This window comes from Anabrus simplex, chromosome 2 (genome assembly GCF_040414725.1).
Source record: "Anabrus simplex isolate iqAnaSimp1 chromosome 2, ASM4041472v1, whole genome shotgun sequence".
In the NCBI taxonomy this organism is placed as follows: Eukaryota; Metazoa; Arthropoda; class Insecta; order Orthoptera; family Tettigoniidae; genus Anabrus; species Anabrus simplex.
The window spans coordinates 944910935-944937476 of NC_090266.1; the positions used below are offsets into that span (position 1 = coordinate 944910935).

The window sequence follows — 26542 nt, forward strand, 5'->3', positions numbered from 1 at the left end:
AGCAGTGGAAATTTGCCAGAGATTGACTGCTCAGTTTGGTGATCAAACATTGTCAAGGATGCATGTGTTGGCCTGGCATAAAAAGTTCAAGGAAAGACGAGAACGTGTAGAAAATCAGCTACACGATCGCCGTCCTTGGACCAGCATCACAGATGAAAACATTCGTGCTATTAAATACATTACTGCTGATTGATTTTTTGCATGAGTGACGCACAATCAATGCTGCTTAATACTGCGAGCTGTTGAACAAGGCAAGGGTTGCATACTGCCGCAAAAGACGAGGCCAACCGATTTGACAATGCACGGCTCCATACTGCAGTTCTGTCTGTCTCCAAAGCTACAGGAATTGCACTGGACTACACTTGATCATCCTCCTTACAGCCCGGACTTATCGCTTTGCAATTTCCATTTGTTCGGACCGCTTAAAGAAGCTCTAGGAGGGCAACGATTTGAAGATGATGAGAGTGTGGAAGACTTCGTGCACAACTGGCTGGTGACACGACCCTGTTCTTTTTACGATGAGGGCAGCGAAAAGCTGCCCATACACAGGAACAAATGCATTTCCAAAGCAGGAAACTATGTGGAAAAATAAACTGTAACTGCCTTGAGTTTTTCAATAAATTAATTTAAATAAAAAATAAAATCCTGTTTATATTTGATCCCCCCCCCCCCCTGTAATATAAAGTAGTGAATATCATGCAAGTTTGGTAAATTTAGATGTAAGAACGTAGTATTGTAAGAACTATTTATAGTTAGGGAATATTGAACCTCTATATCAGAGCCTCTCAAATGCCCAAAATCTCACGCGTGCAAATTGAGGCACGGAGTTCCTGTGCATAGTGCATCCGTCCCATTCGGCGCAGCTCGGAACAATGCTTCGTCTCTGGGCTACTTGGCTCGGATTTGGAGCGCTACGGAGCAAGTGAGGAAGAGGGAGACAGGTGGAGCGAGTGAGACAGGTGTGGGGAAAGAGAGAGACAGCGCTATTACTCCAAATCGAGGAGTGGGGGTCATCACTCTCGTCAACCAAGCGAAGTCGTCTTTTGCACCATGCACAGTGCATGTACCTGGTGCATGCACTCTGAGAGGCCCTGCCCTATATCCTTATATTTCTATAACTTTTAATTTGGGTAAGCCTCTGTACACATGGCCTACCAGTGAAGATTGTGCAACATGGAAAACAGTGACTAGATCGGTAAAGACTATTAAAACCAGTTGAAAGTATTGCAACAAGTGGCTTGGAAATCTGGGCTACAACCGGGAAGTATAGGTTGAAGATGGTAATTCCTCAATGTGGATGAATGCCAGAGATCGCTAACTTTCATATCAGCCGCACGGTAACCAATCCGAAAACTCTGATTTTGAACGAGGTTGCGGTGACTGAGAGATGCTTGAAGATGTTTCAGTTAGAGCATTGCTACCAGTGGACTTCTGCAAGCCCTACAGCCACGTGCAGCAAGCCTATATATGTGTGTGCACATGTGCGACGAGGTCATTTTCCATTATCCATTACGAGGTGAGTAGTGTTGAAGAACCCTGATTGTGGAGTCATCACCGTACCATTACGGAGTCATTAGGAGTTTATTACAAGGTTATAACAAAAGTCATTCCCGGTGTGTATTGTGCGGAAGATGCTACAGAATGTTCATTTATCAGGCATACTCTGGTTTATTCCTCTCCAAGATAATTCACAGTGTGTGAGGTGGTTTATGTATGTAATCTGGAGGTAATCCATTGTTGTGCACAGAACTGATTATGGCTAGATGAAACCGTAGGCCAAGCATTTATTACTTGTTCATTCTTTGACTAATATGGCACTGTTGTCATTATTTATTAATTCCACAGTACCCATTTTCCATTGTGAAGGTGTATGGCTTGAGTAACAGAGTATAGTGAGGTGACTGGGACCGATTTTTTTTGGGTACAATTATAACCCATGTTATGTTGACTCCAAAGTGATGATGCTATTTTGTTCGCATAAATGAGGTTAAGAATGGGCAGTCTTCTTATCGGTATAAAATCATCAATCTGAAGTGTGGCCTTCAGAACTTTGTACATTTGTGGTGTATACTGTATATATAGTAGATATAGTAGATGTTGTATGTGATTATTTATTTTTATAAGTGGCAAAACAAGTTGGTCTCATCACGTGATGATTATGGTTTGTGTTTTTTTTTTTTTAAATTCTGTTTTGGGAGTAAATCCACGTAGTGAAACTGATGGTAAATCGTTTTTTTGCTAGAGTAAGGAAAAACCTGGCATGCTACCCAAATTTATTTTCAGAGTTAAATAGTAGCAGATAAGGTAATGAAGCAAGCTTGGAGCCTCATCAGCCTGATGACCGTCACCTTGGGAGGAGGAGTTCATTCACGCTCTACGGAGTCAATTATTCCTATAAATCTTTTTCAGGTGGCACCCAATTTCGTTATTTATATTTTAGTTAAGAATTATCCATTTCGTATTTCGTGTCACCAAGCAGTTACAAGCTCACCGGACAAAATATTAGTCATTCTAGTGTGCACGCACAGATGGAATGTTAAGCCTGTACAGATCGGATAGCGAACGAGTCCTGTAATCAAACGCTCTACCTGAGCACAAGGCAGTGGCGATCAGTGAGACGATGTTTCAAGCGGACAGTGTACGTCAACATGGGTAGATGTAGGATGTGACAGAGTGGCAAAAAGGGGCAATCGTGTTTGGCGGTGCCCATGGCCATATGGTGCATGAAGTTGCTGGATTTGTTGGTGGTTTGCAGCAGAATGTTCAACATATCTACAAGCAATGGTGTACTACATATGGCCATGAAACGACGTCAGAATTGTGGTCGGAAAAAGATCCTGACCGAGAGGGACCGGAGATGCGTTTCATGGCTTGTGAATCAAAATCACTTCCAAATCTGACAGAAACCTGTTAGCGAGAGGAGAATGTGATGCAAACTGCATGCAGTGAACATCTGCATTCGGTCACCTTGTAAGAGGCCATTCCTCACACAGGCACATTAAGCTGCACATCTTCAAGGGGCTAGAAAATATTGAATGTGGAAAGTAGCTGACTGGCGGAACGTAATGTGGTCTGACAAATCCATTTTTGCCTGTAATCCAATGATGCACGTTGTCGAGTACATGGAAGGCTAAATGAAGCATTTCATCCTGGATATGTGCAAGGTCAGGTTCGAGCCGGAGGTGGATCTGTGATGTTTTGGGGGTGTTTTTCATATCATGGAGTGGGCCCACTCAACGAGGTGACTACCAACATGAATTGGGATGTTTATTTAAACATTCTGGATGACCAGGTGTTGCCTTTCAGTCAACATCTGCATGATGAGTATGCTATTGATACCCCGATTTTTCAAGATGACACAGCAAAGTTCATTGGGCTGGACGCATGTGTGATTAGTTTTATGAACACTCCCTGACCCTATTATATGTCGACTGGTCTGCTAAATCACATAACTTGAACTCGATTGAAAATCTGTGGGACACGCTGGAACAGCGGGTAAAACGCCTACAGTAACATCTCCGCAATTCGGTGGAACAGCGTGATCAAATCCTCAGTGAGTGGCTTAACTTCGATGTGTCCAACTCGTTGGCTGAATGATCAGTGTACTGGCCTTCGGTTCAGAGGGTCCTGGGTTCGATTCCCGGCCGGGTCGGGGATTTTAACCTTCATTGGTTAATTCCAGTGGCCTGGGGGCTGGGTGTTTGTGCTGTCCCCAACATCCCTGCAACTCACACACCACACACAACACTATTCTCCACCACAATAACACGCAGTTACCTACACACGGCAGATGCCGCCCACCCTCATCGGAGGGTCTGCCTTACAAGGGCTGCACTTGGCTAGAAATAGCCACACGAAATTATTATTATTACTTCGATGTGATGTACGACATACCTACACAACCTTGTGATCTCATTTCCTAACTGAATGCACACGTTATCAAGTCTAGAGGTGGAATTAAACGGTATCAAATGATGCTTGTAATGATTTCTCCAGGGATGACTTAATTTTTTGTCCAGTGAGCTTATATCACTATGGATAAAACCACACACAAATTTCAATAACTTTGAACTAATTTATCACTAAGATAAGATGAGAGCACTCACAACAGCTGACCATTCACCAGTGCATCCTTCAATAAATACACGTCCGTAATTCTTTTTCTACTTATTACATGAAAATGCAAAATACAAGATTGCAGTTTTATGTAATTTCAATAATGACCATAAGGAATAGTACCTACAGTATTACTGAATTCCAAAAGGTGGAATGGGGTAAGTGTATAACTGGGGGCAATGTAAACTAGGTTAATCTTCTTTCTCCAGGATAATACCTTTTGCTGACATTTATTGTAGCAATTACCCTGCTACACGGTCGATAACTTACAGCATATATGGCAGCTGAGATTCAAGTATTTTAGAAGATATGAAATAATCTCTGTCAAAATAGCTGCAGGTCTTGACTGAAGAGTGTGTTTTGGAATTTTGGAAGCTTAACTGTGCAAGCAATATTTGAAGAAAGTAAGGGCTTTTTATATGTAAAGCATATCTGTTTTAAAAGACCTTAAGTGATTTTATTTCAAGTATTTAAAATGATAGTTAAGAATCTTACCTATGGTGCACACTTGTCCCAGTCATTTACCCCCGAGGAAAAGTGTGCTCCATGATTGGGGGGGGGGGGGATGTACTATAGTTTACACATGCCCCAGCTGATGATGTTTATTTTCAGGTTATTTAAATCATGGTCAGGAAGTACAGCAGAATAACTAATAAGGGTAGTTCTTATTCCAAACAGACCTGGGATGAAGTGCATTCAGCAGCACTAGAGGATGATCTCTTTACAGTGCATAGGACTCCTATGCGATATGGAATGACAACAATTACTCTGTATAGCCATCTGAAAGGTAAGAGAGGAGTTAAAAGCCGAAGTTTAGGGCACAGCAGAGCTTTTTTTGGACAGCACGAGACAAGGCTTGCCTCATGCATAAGAAGAATGAAAAAGAGGGTCTCTTAAATCGTTTCAAGAATGGGATTCCAGGTGAGGACTGGTTCCTGAGATTTAAGAAGCACCACAATTTATCTGTGAAGCAGCTGCAGTGTGTGGAATACTTTGATTTGTTATGGGCATGCTTGTATGAGCTATAGCTTCATTCTTAGCCAGTGAATCTATGGAATATGGCTGAAAGTAGTATCTGTACAGATCCAACCAGAACTAAATTTGTAGGGAAAAGCATTCACCTTCAAGTAGAACAACCATTGGGATGAATGGGTTGCCCCCAATGCATATCCTGGATGGAAAATAATGTTATTGATTTTGCGTCTAACTACTTTTACATTTTTGGGGATGCCCAGGTGCCAGATTTTTGTCCCATAGGAGTTATTTTACATGCCGGTGCTCAAATACCATTGGACTGAGCCAGGATTGAACTTACCAAGTAGGGCTGAGAAGACCAGTGCTCTACTGTTTGAGCTACTTAGCCCGGTGACCCTGGATGGATTGACAGTGACATTTCCTCTCCTACTTCAAAAATTCGCCTTTGCCAGCATAAGGTGTAAACAGCATAGTGCTTTTAGTATATGATGGCCACAAAATAATTTTGACAACAGATTAGTGGAAGCAGCTGTGAAAACCAATATAACCATCATAAAATTTTCGTCTCATCTAGTCATCATCTTCAGTCACTAGACCTTTGTGTTTTTTGCTCCTTGAAGAACTCTTGGGATGAAAAGCTTGTTTAGTGGCAATGCAATCACCATGGTACAAAAATTCCAAAAAGTGGATTCTTGCAACTCTTGGGGGAAACCTGGTTAAATGTTCGACCTGACCTTATCATCAGTGGTTTCAGGAAAGCTACAATTAATCCTTTTGACAAAAATATAGTGCCAAGGAAAAATTTGATATGGGGGCACTGAAACACTCGCAGGATCACAAGAGGAAGATGAACGAAGGAGTTGAAGCTTTTCCCAACAGGGAAACAAGTGGTGGCCCACATAAAAGTGGAACACCTGTTTTCCAGTCACCTAACAGAACTGTGGAAAGTGGTGCTTCCTTTGAGGAGCTTCTTCAAACAGTGAAACAGATTCCACAAGAGACAGGGAAAAGGAGGATACATGTTGCTGTTGGTGCAGAAATTATAACAACTGTGAAGATTGTTCTTCCAAGTCACATCCTGACTGAGAAGAAATGCAAGGCAAAGCCAAAACAGAAGGGGAAAACCAACAGCCTGAAAGAAGCAACAACAAGATTCTGATTTGGAGGGAAGTGCCCTCAATATTTCCAGCAGCAGAAGCCCCACTCGAGACATCTCTGACTTACAGCATGAGAGAAATGAGGAAGAAGATGAAAGGAGGGATACTGAACTCTGTTCTTCCAGAGTAGAATTGAACTGAATTTATTGATGATTTACACGCCACTGAGGCTGAAAAGCCCCTTTATGTAGCGTCTTCGTAAAATAAAATACAGGTTTATGAACATTTCTATAATAATATTAAAATATAATAATATTAAAATATTAAAATTAAAATATTAAAATTAAAATATAATAATATTAAAATATTAAATTAAACATTAAACTTTAAAGAAATTAAAATAGAGATAGCAAATCCAGTAAAATAAAGACATACATTATACAATAAGTGAAATGAAAATGAAAACCTACAACCTGTTTTCCAGTCATTGACCGGGTCAGGGATGGAATGAATGAAGCAGATATAGGCTATTAGTACGATGGGGTCGCCACTCCCAAAGTGATTTATTAATGACTGATAGATGCTATGAAATGAGAATGGAGAGTGTTGCTGGAATGAAAGACGACAGGGAAAACCGGAGTACCCGGAGAAAAACCTGTCCCGCCTCCACTTTGTCCAGCACAAATCTCACATGGAGTGACCGGGATTTGAACCACGGTATCCAGCGGTGAGAGGCCGACGCGCTGCCGTCTGAGCCACGGAGGCTCCTATACAATAAGTAAGAAAGTAAATCATTACACCTATTTATTATTTTAGACTACAAGAATTTAAAGAATATAAAGCTAAAACAGAAAATCAACTTTCCTAGAAATGTACATATTTCTGATTGTTAGAAACAATAATGCCTGATCTCAGCCCCTTGAATACTCCTCCAGGAAGACAGATGTTAAGGACTGGTTTAGTTGGGTACCTTTAGTGTTATTGGCGAAACGGTGAAAATTAAAGACACTAAAGTTAGGTGATGCAGTAAAAACAAAGAATTTGTTCAATTTAGTGGTATGATGAAGTGGAAGCTGAAGGGTAGTTTTTGTAAACCTATTATTCCCTTATGTACCGACTCCATAGATTTAAATGCATTAAAAAGGTAGGATACGGTCTTCAGTTTGAGAATTTTGTGCATAGTAACAGCTACTGAGATTTCCCAACATTCATGGAGTTTCGACCATTGCAGCTGTATCTAATAGGGTGGAGGAAAGTAGGAAAGTGGGTACTAGTAAAATTTACAAAGAAGAAGACCTGCAAACATTACATTGGAAGAGTTATCATGAAGAACGGAGACGACTGCTCAGTGGTTAAATTTATGAGAAAAGTGGCTCTGGCGAGAAGTAGAAGATATATGTGAGGTATCAGATTGTGACATTGAGAAGGTTCTATGAGAACAAAGTGTAGGGAGGAGAGGAGGATTTTTGCTTAGTTTTCTTTTACAAATTTCAACATCAACCAAAAACTTGTTTCAGTTGTAAGTGCCAATAATTATTTTATTGTTTACTACCAGAAATTAGCGCAGAGAAAGTTTCTTAGTGAGTCTTTTGTAAATTGTTACCTGTTTCGGTGTAGGCACCAATTCTTTCTTTGATTTATTTTAGTTTATCAGAATTTTAATAAATGCTTGCTTGAAAGTTAATCAAGTTATTTCATTTTATAAGTTATTCCATTATAGCAACATTCCTTCAGAATAAACAACAGGTCATATTGCACTTGACTTTAGTAAGTATTTCATAACTTGAAGTGTAATTAATGTATTTGAATGAAATACATATTTTCTGAATCAGAGAAATGTTTTGTGTGCACTTACCTCACTCATATTCTTATGTCAACTGTATGAATGTGTTCATCTGAATATACACTTACCCTATATAATGATAATGACGATCACATGGAAATTAAAATTATCCTATCAGAACTATTTTTTTTTTTTTTTACAAACTGCTTTACATCACACCAACACAGATAGGTCTTATGACGATGATAGGATAGGAAAGGACTAGCAGCGAGAAGGAAGTGGCCATGGCCTTAAGGTACAGCCCAAGCATTTGCCTAGTGTGAAAATGGGAAACCACAGAAAACCATCCTCAGGCTGCCGACAGTGGGGTTCGAACCTACTATCTCCTGAATGCAAGCTCACACCTAAGCACCCCTAACTGTGCAGCCAAATCGCTTGGTCCCTATCAATACACTGTTAGTGAAGTTGGACCAAAATCGCTTAAGCATTTTGCTATGGGAACTCCATGTTTATGTGTGTCTTTCCCTTTACATACATTTTTGAATTTAAACTAATAAAATTCGAGTTGCACTTACATCCTTACCATCATTCCACCTTACAATTATCAGGATTTGAGAAGCTAATGATGTCACTGAGCAACCACACCCATAATTCATGAGAACAGAAACTGCCCAATTCATAATTTGGTTTTGTTGTTAGAATGTGCAAGTGATGAGTGTATGACATTTCTTGATGAAACTGATACTATTCAAAGTAGAGTACTAGAAGAATAAATCCCACCGATATTTCATACTAAGGGACTTTTGGCATTTATTAGGGAGCAGTGTTCTCCCTAAGATCTATTTAATGGGCGCACTGCCCTTCCATTTTTACAGACCACTCGGCTAACATAACCTAGATATGTGCTAGTTACATAATAATGAAAATGAAAACCTACAATCTGTTTTCCAGTCATTGACCGGGTCAGGGATGGAATGAGTGAGGCAGATATAGGCTATTAGTACGATGGGGTCGCCACTCCCAAAGTGGTTTATGAATGACTGATAGATGCTATGAAATGAGAATGGAGAGTGTTGCTGGAATGAAAGATGACAGGGAAAACCGGAGTACCCGGAGAAAAACCTGTCCCGCCTCCGCTTTGTCCAGCACAAATCTCACATGGAGTGACCGGGTTTTGAACCATGGTATCCAGCGGTGAGAGGCCGACGCGCTGTCGTCTGAGCCACGGAGGCAGCCAGTTACATAATAATATTAAACATATTTGAGCCATTGAGTATTCCAAATTAAAATGTAAATACTGCAAAACTGTTTATTTAAATGATAATTTTTCATTATTGTCAGCACAACTGCATCAATTACATCAGAGTTTAAATGTTTAGTTTGATTACCGCGTAGTGTTGTGCACAAGGGGTGTCTGGATTAGCATGGAATCGTTTGAGAGCACTCGATTCTGCATGACATCACAAACCCGCATGGAACTAAAGGTGTACAAATTGTATTTCAGGTTTACCTGCCCCAAGCTGCTCTGCAACAAGCAAAGCAGCTTAGTTTGAGCATCAGCGAAGCAAGAGTGCACGCGTACTGAGCATGCTAGTCATAGCAAACCAAAACCTGGGTTTCCCTAAGCCTGACAGGTTGCCTGGGACCCGTTCGGACTGCCGGACTTGACAAGAGTGAACGTGAAGTTTGCTATCAATGCGAAGTGAATACGCCGTTATATGTTAGTGTAGCTACGTATTGCGCTGAGTGCAGCTCTGTTGTAGTTAGAGGTGCAACCAGCAGGAAAATGAACAAACCAACCATAAAGGAAATCGAAGAAAAATTAAAAAGTGTTGAATTCATTATAGCAATAAAACAGGGCTCAAGTCTAGCATGGGAAAAATTTTCATGTGTTTATGAACACGTATCAAATAAGCCAGCAGATTACTCGCAATGTAATTTTTGCAAAAAGCTACTCAGCACCCATTCAGGGACCTCAAGTATGTTGCGACATGTCTGCAAATTTAACCCAAATTTTCCACAGTCTAAAAATATTTTGAAAGAGGACAAGGACTTGGTGGCTGACAAGTGAGTGGAAATGAGCGCCAAGAACTTGAGACCGTTTACAACTATTGAGGGTGGAGGATTTTTAAATTTAGGGCAAACGTTGATAGAAATGGGCAAAGAGTATGGCTCAGTGGATATTAAAAATGTTACGCTCTCTTGAGTCACAGTTGCTAGGAAGGTACAAACTTTCGCGGACAAAGTGTGCAGTAAAACGCTTCCCGATATAGTACACGCTATTAAATCTGGTATTTTTGAGAGTACCACTGACCTCTGGACAGCTAATTACAAGGGTGTGCACTATATGTCTGTCACAATGCACTATATAAATGCAGATTGGTCTCTCAATAAGTATGTATTAATGTGTTCGGCCTTCCCTGACTGTCCAAAAACTGGTGAAAATATTCACAGTGAATTGGAAGATCATTTGAAAGGACATGGCGTTTCTCATGAAGATATTTGCAAAATTACATTTGTAATAGACCAGGGGACCAGGGAAGCAATACTGTTAAGGCCCTCAGCATATACAAGCATCTTCCGTGTATGGCTCATATTATTAATACGGTCTTGAAGCATGTTCTGAGCAAACCCTTTTTGAAAGAAAGTGTTCCTAATGTGTTAGCTGTTATCCATTCAGTGAAATCTCTGGTTTCGTACTTTAAGAGAAGAGGCCTATGTGTGAGGTTACAAACATCTTTGAAACCGTATGTTTCCGCTAAGTGGAACAGTTATTTTGACATGCTGCAATCAGTTCACTCCCAGACAGATGCTGTGGTAACTATTTTAGAGAAGGAGGGTGCCTCTGATAAAATGCTCGGTTATGATCGGGACATTACTGGTCTGCTTATAACATTCCTCAAGACATTTAAGGAAGCCACAATTGATCTTGAGGGTGGTGAGGAGCCGACTTTACATCTGGTCCTTCCATGGATTTATGCCTTAAAAGTACATTGCACTCTACAGGATGACGATGAACAGGTAATATTTAATTTCTTTTAAATTTTAATGCGAGTCTCCTGATATTTAAAATTTAAAATGTTTTCATACTAAATTAATTTTCAGTACTTGAAGCTTTTGAAACAAACTGGCGGTGTCTTCCTGGAGCAGAAAATGGAAGTCACTATGTTACACAGAAGTGCAACATTTTTGGTGCTTAAATATCGCACATTAAAGAAACTAAATGCAGGAGAACAAATGTCTGTTTTTGAGGCAGCTTGACAAATGTGTGCTGAAGGTAAGATTCTGTGATGATGATAATTATTATTATTATTATTATTATTATTATTATTATTATTATTATTATTATGTAATATACCTATGCAAATTAGATATTTTTAATATTCTAACATTAGCATAAAATATCAATAACTTGGGCATATAGTATATTTTCAGAGCAGCTACCCAATCAAAACAGACAAGAAGTCCCATCTTCTTTAAATGAAGAAAATTCAGTGCAACGTAAGAAAGCGAAATTTGACCATTGGGCAGAAAATTTGCCAATGTTACATGATGAGGTCAGTAGGTACTTGCAAGAAGGGTTTATTAGTGATGAAAATTTACTGTGGTAGTGGAAAAATAATTCACACAGGTTGCTCCGACTTGCCTGCGTAGCGAAAAAAGTGCTAAACACACTCGCCACGAGTGCCTCCAGTGAGAGGGTCTTCAGCTGCTCGGGAAATTTTATCAGCGAAAAACGTTCCCGTCTTGATGTGCAAAGACTTAATAGACCACACAGTAATACACACAAACGATAATGTGTCCATGCATTAAATATTGGTATGTAGTATGCACAGTATGAGGCGACCACAAACTAACATAGCAAGTGGTAAAATTACACTTCTAAACTGATTAGGTTTATAATTATTTCTTTTGGTTTTGCGGGAAAGGGGTACCTAAATTATTAAACGTATTTCAAAAAAGTTAACTAATAAAATACATTTTTTTTAAAGATATTTATGACCTGTGCCTACATTATGTATATCTTTGCTTCTAATTTTCTTGAATAATAAATAATACATTATATTTATGGTCATATTTCCATCAACTGTCATTATGTTTATTTAAACATTCAAATATTTTGTTCAGGGAAAATCAATCAATCAATCAATCCAATCAATCAATCAATCAATCAATCAATCAATCAATCAATCAATCAATCAACCAATCAATCAACCAATCAATCAATCAATCAATCAATCACTACTGATCTGCATTTAGGACAGTCACCCAGGTGGCAGATTCCCTATCAATTGTTTTCCTAGCCTTTTCTTAAATGATTGCAAAGAAATTGGAAATTTATTGAACATCTCCCTTGGTAAGTTATTCCAATCCCTAACTCCCATTCCTATAAACGAATATTTGTGCCAATTTGTCCTCTTGAATTCCAACTTTATCTTCATATTGTGATCTTTTCTAATTTTAAAGACACCACTCAAACTTATTCGTCTACCGATGTCCTCCCACGCCACCTCTCCACTGACAGCTCAGAACATACCACTTAGTCGAGCAGCTCGTCTCCTTTCTCCCAAGTCTTCCCGCCCAAACTTTGTAAAATTTTTGTAACGCTACTCTTTTGTCGGAAATCGCCCAGAACAAATCGAGCTGCTTTTCTTTGGATTTTTTCCAGTTCCTGAATCAAGTAATCCTGGTGAGAGTCCCATACACTGGAACCATATTCTAGTTGGGGTCTCACCAGAGACAAATATGCCTCTCCTTTACATCCTTACTACAACCCCTAAATACGCTCATAACCATGTGCAGAAATCTGTACCCTTTATTTACAACCATATTTATGTGATTACCCCAATGAAGATCTTTCCTTATATTAATACCTAGGTAGTTACAATGAACCCCAAAGGGAACTTTCACCCCATCAACGCAGTAATTAAAACTGAGAGGACATTTGCTATTTGTGAAACTCACAACCTGACTTTTATCCCCGTTTATCATCATACCATTGCCTAATGTCCATCTCACAACATTATCGAGGTCATTTTGCAGTTGCTCACAATCTTTTAACTTATTTATTACTCTGTACAGAATAACATCATCTGCAGAAAGCCTTATCTCTGATTCCACTTCTTTACACATATCATTGAAATATATAAGAAAACATAAAGGTCAAATAATACTGCCTTGAAGAATTCCCCTCTTAATTATTACAGGGACAGATAAACTTCACCTACTCTAATTCTTTGAGTTCTATTTTCTAGAAACAGAGCCAGCCATTCAGTCACTCTTTTGTCAAGTCCAATTGTACTCATTTTTGCCAGTAGTCTCCCATGATCTACTCTATCAAAAGCCTTAGACAGGTCAATCACGATACAGTCCAACTGACCTCCTGAATCCAGGATATCTGCTATATCTTGCTGGAATTCTACAAGTTGGGCTTCAGTGGAATAACCTTTCCCAAACCCAAACTGCCTTCAATCAAACCAGTTATTAGTTTTGCAAACATATCTTATATAATCCGAAAGAATGCTTTCCCAAAGCTTACATGCAATGCATGTCAAACTGACTGGCCCGTAATTTTCAGCTTTATGTCTATCATCCTTTCCTTTATATACAGGGGCTACTATAGCAACTCTCCATTCATTTGGTAAAGTTCCTTCATGCAAACAATAATCAAACAAGTACTTCAGATATGGTACTATATCCCAACCCATTGTCTTTAGCATATCCCCCGAAACCTTATCAATTCCAGCTGCTTTTCTAGTTTTCAACTCTTGTATCCTACTGTAAATGTTATTGCTGCCATAGGTAAATTTTAATACTTCTTTAGTATTAGTCACCTCCTCTATCTGGACATTATCCATGTAACCAACATTCTTTACATACTGCTGACTGAATACTTCTGCCTTTTAAGATCCTCGCATACACACTCCCCTTGTTCATTAATGATTCCTGGAATGTCCTTCGTGGAACCTGTTTCTGTCTTAAAGTACCTACACATACTCTTCCATTTTTCACTAAAATTTGTATGACCGCCAATTATGCTTGCCATCATGTTATCCTTAGCTGACTTCTTTGCTGGATTCAATTTCCTAGTAAGTTCTTTCAATTTCTCCTTACTTCCACAGCCATTTCTAACTCTATTTCTTTCAAACTTGCACCTCCTTCTTAGTCTCTTTTCTTCTCTGTTATAATATAGTGGATCTTTACCATTCCTTACCACCTTTAAAGGTATAAACCTATTTCCACATTCCTCAACAATTGCTTTAAACCCATCCCAGAGTCTGTTTACATTTTTATTTACCGTTTTCCACCGATCATAGTTACTTATTAGAAACTCCGTCATGCCTGTTTTATCTGCCATATGGTACTGCCTAATAGTCCTACTTTTAATATCTTCCTTTCTTTCACATTTAATTTTAATCACCACAAAAACAGCTCTGTGATCACTAATACCATCTATTACTTCGGTTTCTCTATAGAGCTTTCACTTTCTGAATCAGGTGCCCTTTGCACATTAACTTATTTGCTATTTGTTGGTCATACTTCCTGTCGTTCGCATTACCTTCCCAATTGACAATTGGTAAATTGAGATCACCCGCTACAATAATGTTCATTTCCTTATAGTTTCCCAGATAGCTGATTATCTTGTTAAATAATCCTGAATCATCATCTGCGCTACCCTTTCCTGGTCTGTACACTCCAAAGACATCAGGTTGCCTATTATCTTTAGAGATGAGCCTTACCCCTAGAATTTCGTGTTTGTCATCTTTAACTTTTTCGAAGCTTACAAATTCTTCTTTCACCAGAATGAATACTCCTGCTCCTACCATTCCTATCCCATCTCTAAGATACACCTTCCAGTTCCGTGAGAAAATTTCTGCATCCATTATATCATTTCTCAGCCATGATTCAACTCCTACTACAATATCTGGTAAGTATATACCTATTAAATTACTTAATTTTATTCCTTTCTTTACAATACTTCTACAGTTGAGCACTAACATTTTTATGTCATCCCTACTTGATTGCCAGTTCCTTGTTCCCTTAACACCGCTCCTGAGGCTACCCTGTTTCCCTGAATGTATCTCCCTAGAACCCTTCTAAACAAATTTCGTAAGTTATATGCACCACTGCGGTTTAAGTGAAGGCCATCTGAGCGCAGATCCTTATCTCCTACCCACCCATTAGGATCTAGAAATCTCACTCCCAGTTTCCCACATATCCACTCCATAGTCTCATTTAAATCCCCAATCACCTTCCAGTCAGTATCCCTCCTACACAGTAGTCCACTGATAACAATCTCAGCTTCCTTAAATCTACCCATGCTGCATTTACCAGGTCCCGCACATCCCCAACTATGTTGGTACTTATACCTGCTTGTCTTATGTTGTTAGTACCAGCGTGAAACACTACCACCTTCTTCTTTCCCTCCTCCTCCTCTTCTACTTTCCTCAACATCTGCCTTAACCCAATTCCTGGATGACACTCTACCCTGGTACCCTTTCCTCCACACACTTTCCCGACATGTCTAAAGATGAAATCCCCCATGACCAGAGCCTCAACCCTACCTACCTCATTTGATCCCCTCCCTTCCTGGTCAGTCCTATCTTTCCTGACAGCTGCAGAAACTACTTCCTCCTCCCTTTTCTCTACTTTTTATTAAGTAACTATTCTTGATAGAGAGAAATATTATATGTTAATTAGTTACGTACGACGTCTGAATTTCGAAATAAATTTAAACATAACTTTGTAATGATTAACATAATACTAAATAACCATGTAAGATAATATTTGTATTGACAAATCCTATATAAATTCTGGCATGTAACAACCCCTTTCCTGTCTGCATTCACGTGAGTCTCATGTCAGCACAATGAACGAGCGAACATTGATTAACGCAGCAGGAAGAAGAAAGCAAGCAAGCTAGCTAACCTGTAGCCTGCCCAAGTTGGGCTGAGCTTGACCTGGCCAGGAGTGCAGCAGCCTGTCTGTACTGTTGTTTACGTGTGGCTAGCTTGTTTGCCTGCTCTCCAGGCAAGCATGGGCAAGTTAAATGCGGAGATTGTACATCTCTGTATGGAACTCCACAGCTACCGAGTGGTACGCCCCGCCGATATTACATGATTATGAATGAGCAGTATAACACTTAAAGTTTAAAATACTCTGTTATATCTCGTTCATCATAACAGCACTAAAATAGTTCAATTTTGCAGTTAACGTTCAACTGTCTGATATTATTGTTAATGCTCTGAAGCAGTCGCTTAAGTGCGGCCAGTATCCAGCATTCGGGAGATAGTAGGTTCGAACCCCACTGTCGGCAGCCCTGAAAATGGTTTTCCGTGGTTTCCCATTTTCACATCAAGCAAATGCTGGGGCTGTACCTTAATTAAGGCCACGGCCGCTTCCTTCCCACTCCTAGCCCTTCCCTGTCCCATCATCGCCATAAGACCTATCTGTGTCGGTGCGACGTAAAGCAACTAGCAAAAAATGCTCTAAAGGGAATAAATTGAAATTTTATCATGTTCATTTTTTACAGAGTATTCCCTGCCCAACTACTCATTCCTGCCACCCAGCTGTCAAAAATTTCTGGGGAGAACACTAAGGGACTATAATAGTTGTTTTAGCCATAAGTAATTTTATATAGAAAGATATACTGGGCAATATACAATATTTCTGAAGACCAACAATGAAATATCATTCCAAATATTTGAAATATTTGCAGTAAAAAGAATAATTAAAGTACTTTTTAAAGGACTATATATCAATATCTCAGATTCTGTAACATTCTTAATCCCCCTTACAAATGTTAAAACAATATGCAACTGCACTGCCTGTTGAACACCACCTCATAAGCCCACCTAACATTTTTGTTTTTAATGTCCAAAAATATCACCTACAGGACTTTCAATATATTGATAAAAATTGAAGATCATTTTATTCTGCTTGCACAAATAGTACGGAAGAAATTGTTATTCTCAATGCTGGGGAGTCAGTTCATGATTTAGATAATTTCTTGTCATCTACATCCAACTTTTGAAATAAATGTCAGGTAACTGGATTGATAGATTAAACATTTGCACAATTCATGAACCAAAGATTTCACAAAGGATGTAGTTTGGGAGAAACTTGGCAAATAAATTTCTGATCGTTTCCCAAGTGAGAATACCTTCAATGTCACACTATTCCATTATGTATACCATAAGTATAGAATGGGAACAAGCAAGTGTAAAATCAATTCAGAAAGAAAGAGGAATAAGAAAGGAACACAATAGGACAAACACAATGGCAGGTCAGTGTGGGAAAAGGAAGCAACAGAAATAGTAGACAAGGACAAACATGGAAACACACAAGGACAAGGACAATCTCCGTATCTTCAAATTTTCCCCTCATCAATTCCAGTTCTTCTACATCCATCCCTTCTCAGCACTCGATAAGTTCGCTTTTCTCCCCTGCTTCATCAGGAGGGCAGGCATCAACACTCACCGAGGGGACATCATGCCCTTTATCCGTACTTATCCAGCTTTCTTCTTATCCTACACTTATCCCACATGACGACTGAAGATCTGTCAAGATGGCCCCTCAATGAGTGTTGATGCCTGCCCTCCTGATAAAGCAGGGAAGCAGAAATGAATTCGTCGAGGTCTGAGAAGAGATGGATGTAAAAGAACTGGGATTGATGAGGAGAGAGCCCATCTATTTGAAGATGGCAGTATATGAAGATGTGGAGAATGCCCTTGTCATTTTGTGTTTCCATGGTTGTCCTTGTCTTCTATTTCTGTTGCTCCCTCTTCCCATACTAACCTGCCATTGTGTTTATCCTATTATGTGTGCTCCTTACTTATTCCCCTTTCCCTTTCTCTCTGACTATTCTATTATGTAATATCGTAATTTTTTCACAAGTTTCTGACAAAAAGATACCTGAGTGGCAACTTCCCAGAGACGGTGCCGTGAAAGAGTATCAAGGTATCCAAGTAACCAATGTTCTTGTGTAGCTTCATCAAGAGAAGTCAGAGTACGTCGACGATCACCAAGAGCCAGTAAAACAGAGGCAGATGTCTGCACATCTCCCATTGCAGCATGGTGCTTTAACATCTCCACAACAATACTGCTAGGATCCCATGGAACAATCCTTGGTATAGTAGTCACACATAGCAATGAAGATGGTTGTTCTTCAACAGGCATAGGCTGGGAGTCTATAAAGGTCAGAAACACATTATTCAAATATGAGATGATGAATATACCATATAATTATAATAATTTTGTGGGGCTATTGCTAGCCTGATGGAGCCCTTGCAAGGCAGACCCTTCAACAAGGTTGGGCGGCATCTGCTATGTATGGAAACTGCACGTTAGTGTGGTGGAGGATAAAGTTGTCGTGGTAGGCAAGTTGCAGGAATGTTGGGGACAGGAAAAACATCCAGTCTCCAGGCCAAGGGGACTAATTGTTTAAGATTAAAATCCCTCAACCTGACTAGGAATCAAACCTGTTGCACTGTGGATCAAAGGCCAGGATGCTGACCACTCAGCCATGGAGTAGTACAATGTACCATATGATCACAGAAGTAAGCCCACACTAAATCATTCATTAGAGAAAAATGTAAATCTGCCGTATCTGTACATAACTCATTATTTCAAATTGAATAAATGTACTACACTACTAGACTAGGAATATCTTATTTCTGTAAAATGCTTTAATCACAGAGTGCTACTCTTTTTGCTGAAACCTTTCTCTTTCCTTGGAGAGTTACATCACAATAATAATGCCTAACCTAGCCAAGGCTTGGAGTTTGTGATCAGGTATACTTCAGGCTACTAGTTTCAGATGATCTGTACAATGACTACTGACGTTTAAGCAGCCTAACAGATAGGTCATTAGAAGACAGGAAAATGGAAAATTCAGTATAGTATGTTATCACTGATTCCCAATTTATATTAAGAACACACAAGAGTAGAAAAAAAAAAAAAAAATAATAGATCAAATGTGCTTTGTTAACCTGCGAGTGGTCGCATGTGAGACTTTCTATCACATTAAACTTCATTTAAAATAACTGTATCTTCCACAATTTTGTGGGGCTTAAGAGTCAAATGAATTACTGGAATGGGGCACAGAGTCTGCATTATACATTTTTCATATAAAAAATTAAATGATTTGCTGTATATTACAGAAACAAATTACTACTGAACAAAAATTAGTCATTAGTTCAGTCACATGTCAGTAGCCTACGTAATATTCACAAGAGTGCCGGGCTGAATGGCTCAAGACGGTTAAGGCGCTGGCTCTCTGAGCCCATGTTGGCAGGTTCGATCCTGGCTCAGTCCGGTGGTATTTGAAGGTGCTCAGATACATCAGCCGTAGATTTACTGGCATGTAAAAGAACTCCTGTGAGACAAAATTCCAGCACCTCGGCATCTGCGAAAACCGTAAAAAGTAGTTATTGGGACGTAAAACTAATAACATTGTAATTAATATAGAACTTTCTGACAGACACAATATGCATGCAAGAATAAAGTACAATAGGTCATCTCTCTAACATTTGAGTAAGCTGGAGTTTGTAGCAGCACTTATTACCCAGCATTCTTCCTCGACTCATAATTTTTAAAGACTCATTTATCAGTAACTGCAAATGGAGAATGTTTCGAAGTGTGACTTAAGACAAATACTAACACTTACAATAGGATAAAGCTTCCCTCTTGACTTCAACATAACGCCAACACCACTGGTCACGTGATGACAGAACCTCTCAAACAGGGCTCACGAACTCACATGAATCTTTATTCCGACTAGAGGAGGGGATGCTTATCCTTCAAACATGAATCGCCTTACTCATGACAGTTATCAACTCAGCTAGAAGAGGAAACAGTCACCTCCCTTGCATCACTGAGAAGTAAACTCACAATACAAAATAATGTGAGAGAAAATTTCATAACGACCACTCGCGGGTTAAAAATGAAGCCATACTTTCCAGAGTCGACTCAGTTAATGTAACTTTAATGCTTTTCAGTCTGTTGAACACTAAGTTTAACACCTACAGAACTACTAACATAACTGTATATATGTTTTCCAAGTGTGTTATAGTGCTGTAGGTGCTGCAATTTGTGTTTGACAGATTGAAAAGCATTAAAGTTATATCAGAGATGAACAGCTTCAACAGGTTGTCCACCAAATCCAGATTTTAAAATTCCCTGACATTTCCCTGTTTTCCAGACATAAAAACCAGTCTTTTCCCTGACACATAACAAAAAACATAATTATAAAGGAAGTGTCAGTAATATTAAAATCCATTTTTAAAACTTAACATCCAAAAAAATAAATGAGCAATTAATGTGCACATTAAAACTTGGAAGTTTAATTTAGTCTGATTAAATTCACTTTAAGTTTTTTTAATGCATTACCATTACTGCTTCAGCGAAGAAACTTCTTTGTAGCCACCAACGACTCAAGCTTCTGCCATCACCCTCCACTTCTTTTCTAATTCTTTCAGCAACAAAGCGGCCTTTCTCTTATTTTTTGCAAAGAATCTTCTACTTCCAATATTTCATGTTTCTCCTTTAGATTTTGAATGTACAAAGCATGAGCACTCCTTGCAGCATGGAGCATGTTCTTATTAATGGAGACCTTTTCGATTCCACCAGGGTTTGGGATAGAATCATATATTATTCTTTGTGCTACAATGGATACTTGTAGCATGTTCTCTACTATAATTTTTTTATTAACAGGAAAACCACATTCAAGTGAAGCATTTCCATGAAACAATATTAGTATCATTTTGAGAAATGAAGCCAACTTTTCTGTTTTCAAATTTACTATTGGAAGAACAGTGCAAAGCCAAAAGTGATCTAACCTCTCGTCTTTAGAATACAAAGAATTCACTTCTTTCAAAGTATCATTCTCACAAACAGAAGTGAACTCCCTTTGTACACGAATGGCTTCATTACCCGAGATCCATTTGTTTTCAACAAAGGCATTTAAAGCTATCCTTAGCAGTCTGCTGCTTAGAGGCTACTTGGCTACACATGGATCGAAACAAGAAATTAATTCAGTCAGTTTATATGCTAGCGGTGAGCAGATGTGGCCAACAGCTGGAAACTGCAGATGATGGCGATATGCCAGCGGTGACCTTTCCAGTAACTATTTTGCACAAAGCTACCATTCCTCTTAGACAATCTGTGCAAAGCACTAATATATCTCTATCATTTAATCCAGGATTGCCATGAAGTGCTGCTTTAGCAGCATAACCTATGTCAATTTTAGATGCAGGCAGAAGATTTTCTTTACTGTCTAAATACGTTTTAGGAGATTTTCTGAAGACTGCAGTGACTGAGACTTAACAAACCTTGTCATGATATTTATCATCAATGAAAGATTCATAAAGGAGTGATGCAAATGGGGAATCTGTCTGAAACTTTTAGGAATGGTTCCAAATCTCCAACAAGTGGTGATAAAAATGACAACTTGGCCTTAAGAACCTTATCTTCAAGTGAAATTGATACTATTTTGAATCTGTTACAGCTTGGGATTTTCTTGTCTCTGTTTGTTCCTTCCACATATTTTTCGACATTAGGTAGGATATCTATAGCATGTTCAATGACTTGAAAATTTTCAAGCCATCTTATAGCACAATATTTCGAAGGAAATACATTTGAACGAATAATGTATATAATCAGCACAACTTGCAGGAGCGTAGCAAAACAAGAAGTGAAGAGCACTAATCTCCGCAATATTCCACTGGGTTTCTTTTACTGCCATTTTATATGAATTGTGCAAAGTATGCAAGCCACAAGATCCAATGTTCAACAAAATAGGAGCATCTAGATCATCTAATAAATTACCAAAATCCTGAAGGAACTTTTTATTAACATTTGGACCATCCACTGAAATTTGTAATTTTTTTTAGATAGAGTCCTTGCTGTGCTTGCAAAAAAAACGTTTAACAAATCTGAGGAGGTAGAGTGACCAAGAAACATGGAATCAAAATAAGAAGTGCATACTTCATTAGTATCAGGATTGAAACAATGAACTACAAGATCCATTTGGCCTATCTGAGAAACTTTACTGTGACTCATCAAACCCAACGGTGAAATGTGTGCACTTACTACCCATCTCAAGAACATGTTTATGGAAATAGAGAGCCAAACCAGTGATTATATATGCAACTTTTGTTCTGTGCAGTTGAACTTTCGAAGCTGTTTCAGAGTCTGGAAACATTACTGGAAAAAACTGAGAATGCAATATAGCTCTAATTCATCGAGCTCACCATTCCCCAACAACACAGAATATTCAATAGTAAGAAGATCAAAACATTGAAAATTCGATCGATCAATCATATAGCTATTGATATTATTGATTACTTCACATTCAAGATCACACTAACTTTTAAAATTTATTCCTGACATAAAAGACATGCCCTAGATTAATGTTATAAAAACTGAAAAATGTGTTTGTATTACACGGATAAATACGGTATGTCAATTTTATCTGGCAGAAGAATGAATTTTCAGATTTTTTTCTGAATTCCCTGACATTTCCAGGTTTTCCCGTTAATTATCGAATTCCCTGACATTTCCCTGTCTCCCAGGTTTTTCATACGGGTGGACACCCTGTTCAAATCATATACAAATCCATATAATAGTCTATAAAACAGTGTATAGATTATACTAAGATTTTAATTCACATGCACATTCACAACAAAACCAAGAGCCCACCTAAATTTTTAAAGAGAGACTATTTTAAAATTTTGGTTTGTGTTGTGTATTCCACTATTCATGCATTAGTTCATGAAAGACTGTCAATGGCAACAAGGATGAGTGAAGGGTTCTGGGAATCATAAAAGAATATCAGTGAATACCAAAGTAATTCAGATTAATTGTTATTTAAAGGAGGTTAAGACTAGCCAATCTACTAGTTAATTCTTCATCAATTACACAGGAAACTAATGAAGCACCATCTAAGTAGGCCTTGAAACCATATTCACAGATTATCTTCTACAACTACCAATACTCAGGGTATTCCAATTTTCATTTGATAGCTCAGGAACGCCTTGAAAGTAACTTGGCAAATAACAGGCATTCAATGAGATAATGATAACGTCTTGTGGCCTCCTAAGACGCCTAATGCAGGTATTTCTAGTTGACGCGTATAGGCGACCTGCATGCCTATGAGGATTTTTTCTTTTTTTGCTATTTTGCTTTATGTCGCACTGACACAGATAGGTCTTATGGCGACGATGGGACGGGAAAGGCCTAGGAATGGGAAGGAAGCGGCCATAGCCTTAATTAAGGTACAGCCCTAGCATTTGCCTGGTGTGAAAATGGGAAACCACGGAAAACCATCTTCAGGACTGCCGACAGTGGGATTCGAACCCACTATCTCCCAGATGCGAGCTCACAGCTGCGCGCTCCTAACTGCACGGCCAACTCGCCCGGTTATGAGAATGGGACCCTGACTATGATTAATTCTAACGATGAAGATGTCACGCACACCCAGCCCCCGAGCCATCAGAATTACCCAATGAAGGTTAAAATCCCAGATTCAGCCGGGAATAGAACCCGGGACTCCCTGAACCAAAGACCTGCATACTAACCATTTAGCCATGGAGCCAGACATTCAATGAGATGAACAAAACAAATTTTTTTTGTTACTTGTTTTAACGTCATACTAACACATCAAAAGTTTTCGGTGATGGAAGGATGGGAAAGGGCTAGGATTACAAAGGTACCGGCTGTGGACTTAATTAAGGTACAGCCCCAACATGTGTCCGGTATGAAAACCGGATACCACGGAAAGCCATCTTCAGGGCTGCCGATGGTGTGATTCAAACCCACTATCTCCCGAATGCAAGCTTACAGCTGCGCGGCCTCAAACACATGCCCAACTACCGCAGCGAACAAAACAAAAATAAGAACCATACTAAACAAGGTAAAAAAAAACATTATTTTGTGATATCTTTTTATCTAACCCCCCCCTTTGACCGAAGAATCTTGAACCTTGCCTGGATCCATATCACTCATCAGAAAGTCCTGCAGGCTATTTTTTGGTGACCTCTAGAGTGAATGTATCTCTGTTGTCGAGGCAAACATAAGTCCCCCAATCCTGTTGCTCAGCTTGGGAAATAGGTCGTAAACAGTTTAAATAGATCAGGAGTAAGAAGACAGTGAAAGACAGACGTAATGAGCTTGATGAAGTATTTGGTCACCAACAGTGACAAGTACATCGAGGCATTATCATGATAGAGAATCTAGTTGTTTCCTTGCCATAGCTGAGGCCTACTAGGTCACACTGCGTCTAGCAGATGTCACAAAATGGTGACATGACTCTTTGCTGTGAATTCAACCTTCAGGAACGAAAAACAGGCAAGCTTGTAGTTTTATACGACTACTGATTTAGAGATCATTACTATGGGACCTTCAGGTTTACATGGAACCCAAACTACAGGGAAGTGAATTTTCATTTTTTAAATCCCATACGCATTGGCCAGGATTCAAATAGCAGCCACCTAGTGACAAGTCAGTGACACGCCATTTGGGTACCACATCACCCTTTGGGAATGAATTTATAATGTGCTACTCCCTGGACGTTGATAAACACTACCAGGATAACCTTTCCTTAGGATTTGACTGCACAAAATTTCTCTTTCATTATAGTTAAACTAGTTGATTCCAGTTAATGTCTGTCATTTGGATTGTGATCTGTAGAGAAAACACTAACTTTTGTGGGGTGTAATTATTCTGTTTGTTCTGTTTTGTTAATGAATTTGGAACTAATCACTCATCCCATTACCCACTTGTAAACATATTTCAAACAATGCACTGGCATGTAAGGCACATCTTAAAATCATTGTATAAAACAGAACAAACAGATACACATGATCATCATCAATTTCCCTCATCCAGCTGCTGCCAGGTTGGGATGTTTATGGCACCTTTTCATCCTCCTCTATCCGATCATTATTGTTCCTCCTTATCCGTGTTCCAATTATGCTGTTCTTGATCATTTTCAACCACCTTAGTCTGGGTCTCCCTCTTGCCCTCCTTACGTGGGTCTGCATCATCTGCTTCAGCAAGTTTCCCTCTTCCATTCTCTTAACATGTGCAAACCATCGAAGTTCATCCCTCTCCATTCTGTTGTAAAGCTTTACCACTTTGATTTTCCTCCTGATGTCCTCATTTCTTACTTTCTCGTTTCTTGTCTTTCCTATAATTGGGCAGTAGTATATCTTATACATCACATCTTAACACTTCATTGGTACTTCTTTCCTCCACACCAAGTTTCTCACACTATGGTAGATTGCATTTTGCTGTTGAATCCTTTTACTGATCTCCATGTTTAGCCCTGCAAGCTGCATCAGTTCACTTCCCAAGTACTGGAAGCTCTCCACAATTTCAAGGTTTAGCACCTTTATTTTTATAATTCCCTTCCATTTCTCCTCCAGTCAACACCATTGTCTTACTCTTTTTCATACTGATTTTTATTCCATAATTTTCAACAATCTCACTCAAAATGTTGAGTTGCCCTTGTTTTTTCTCTCTGTTTGCTCCCCACACCACAATCTCAGCATAATTATGAATGAAACACTTGGTCTGATCACACGAAAGAAATCTGTAAAAAGATTTTTGGAGTGCTTCACCCTCCTAAATGGCAGAGGGATGTATGTCCATTTGAGCTAAATGCCAAATTAATATAGACACTGGTTCTCCCTATTCTTTATTATTGTGATGTCGTTTTAGTTGACATGACGAGAGAAGAAACACTTAAACTTTAATGAGCAATGAATTCTGCCAGCGATTTATTTACAATATCGGGTATGATGTTCATATCACCCCATACTATCAGGCTCTCTTGTGGCTGAAGACTGATAAACGTCGGCAGCTACACATTTTAACGATGGTGTTTAGAGTGTTAGCTAAAAGTCAGCCACTGTATATTTCTTCTAAATTCACCTCTTTATAATCATTTCACAACTTAAATACACGTTCCAGATCCTTTCTTTCTATTCCAGTGCACCGCACAAATAAAATTAATAGATCATTTGTGATGACCGGCGCCAGATTATGGAATTCCCTGCCAGCTCAGGTCAGAGAAACAGAGAGACTAGCTGCTGAGAACAGCTGACTGAATGGTTGAAGTATGAATGTGTGTGTGCCTGAGGATTAGTCATTATTCAGAGTTTTTAATATTAATTAGTTTTAATATTAATTTAGTTAGTAAATTATTTAAATTTATTTTCAATTCTATTAATTTATGTAGTTTTAACTATTTTAAGTATCTCAGTATTTTATTGAAGATTTTGATTAGTATGTGGTTAAGTGTAAGAGAGGGCCTAGAGCCCTAACTTCGTCACTGTAAAGGAGGCATTAATAAATAAATAAAAATAAAAAATATTATTTGCAAACAGTATTATCTTCAAATCCCTGTTCCCATATTTTACCCCTGTCTCCTTCACAATTTTGTCCATAACCTTTATGAATAACAATGGTGAAGAACACTACCTTGTCACAGTCCTGTTTGCCGGGCTGAGTGGCTCAGACGGTTCAGGCGCTGGGTTTCTGATCCCAACTTAGCAGGTTTGATCCTGGC

At 38.9% G+C, this 26542-nt stretch overlaps 1 protein-coding gene across 2 annotated transcripts in view; it reads right to left on the reverse strand.

Moving 5' to 3' along the window:
- Window positions 1–26542, reverse strand: part of Wdr24 (WD repeat domain 24) — a 347230-nt gene that overhangs the window by 44216 nt on the left and 276472 nt on the right. For both annotated transcript variants that reach the window (XM_067141743.2, XM_067141742.2), the window contains one exon: window positions 17887–18161. In XM_067141743.2, coding sequence (XP_066997844.1) covers window positions 17887–18161 — 275 coding nt within the window. The remainder of the gene's footprint in view (window positions 1–17886; window positions 18162–26542) is intronic.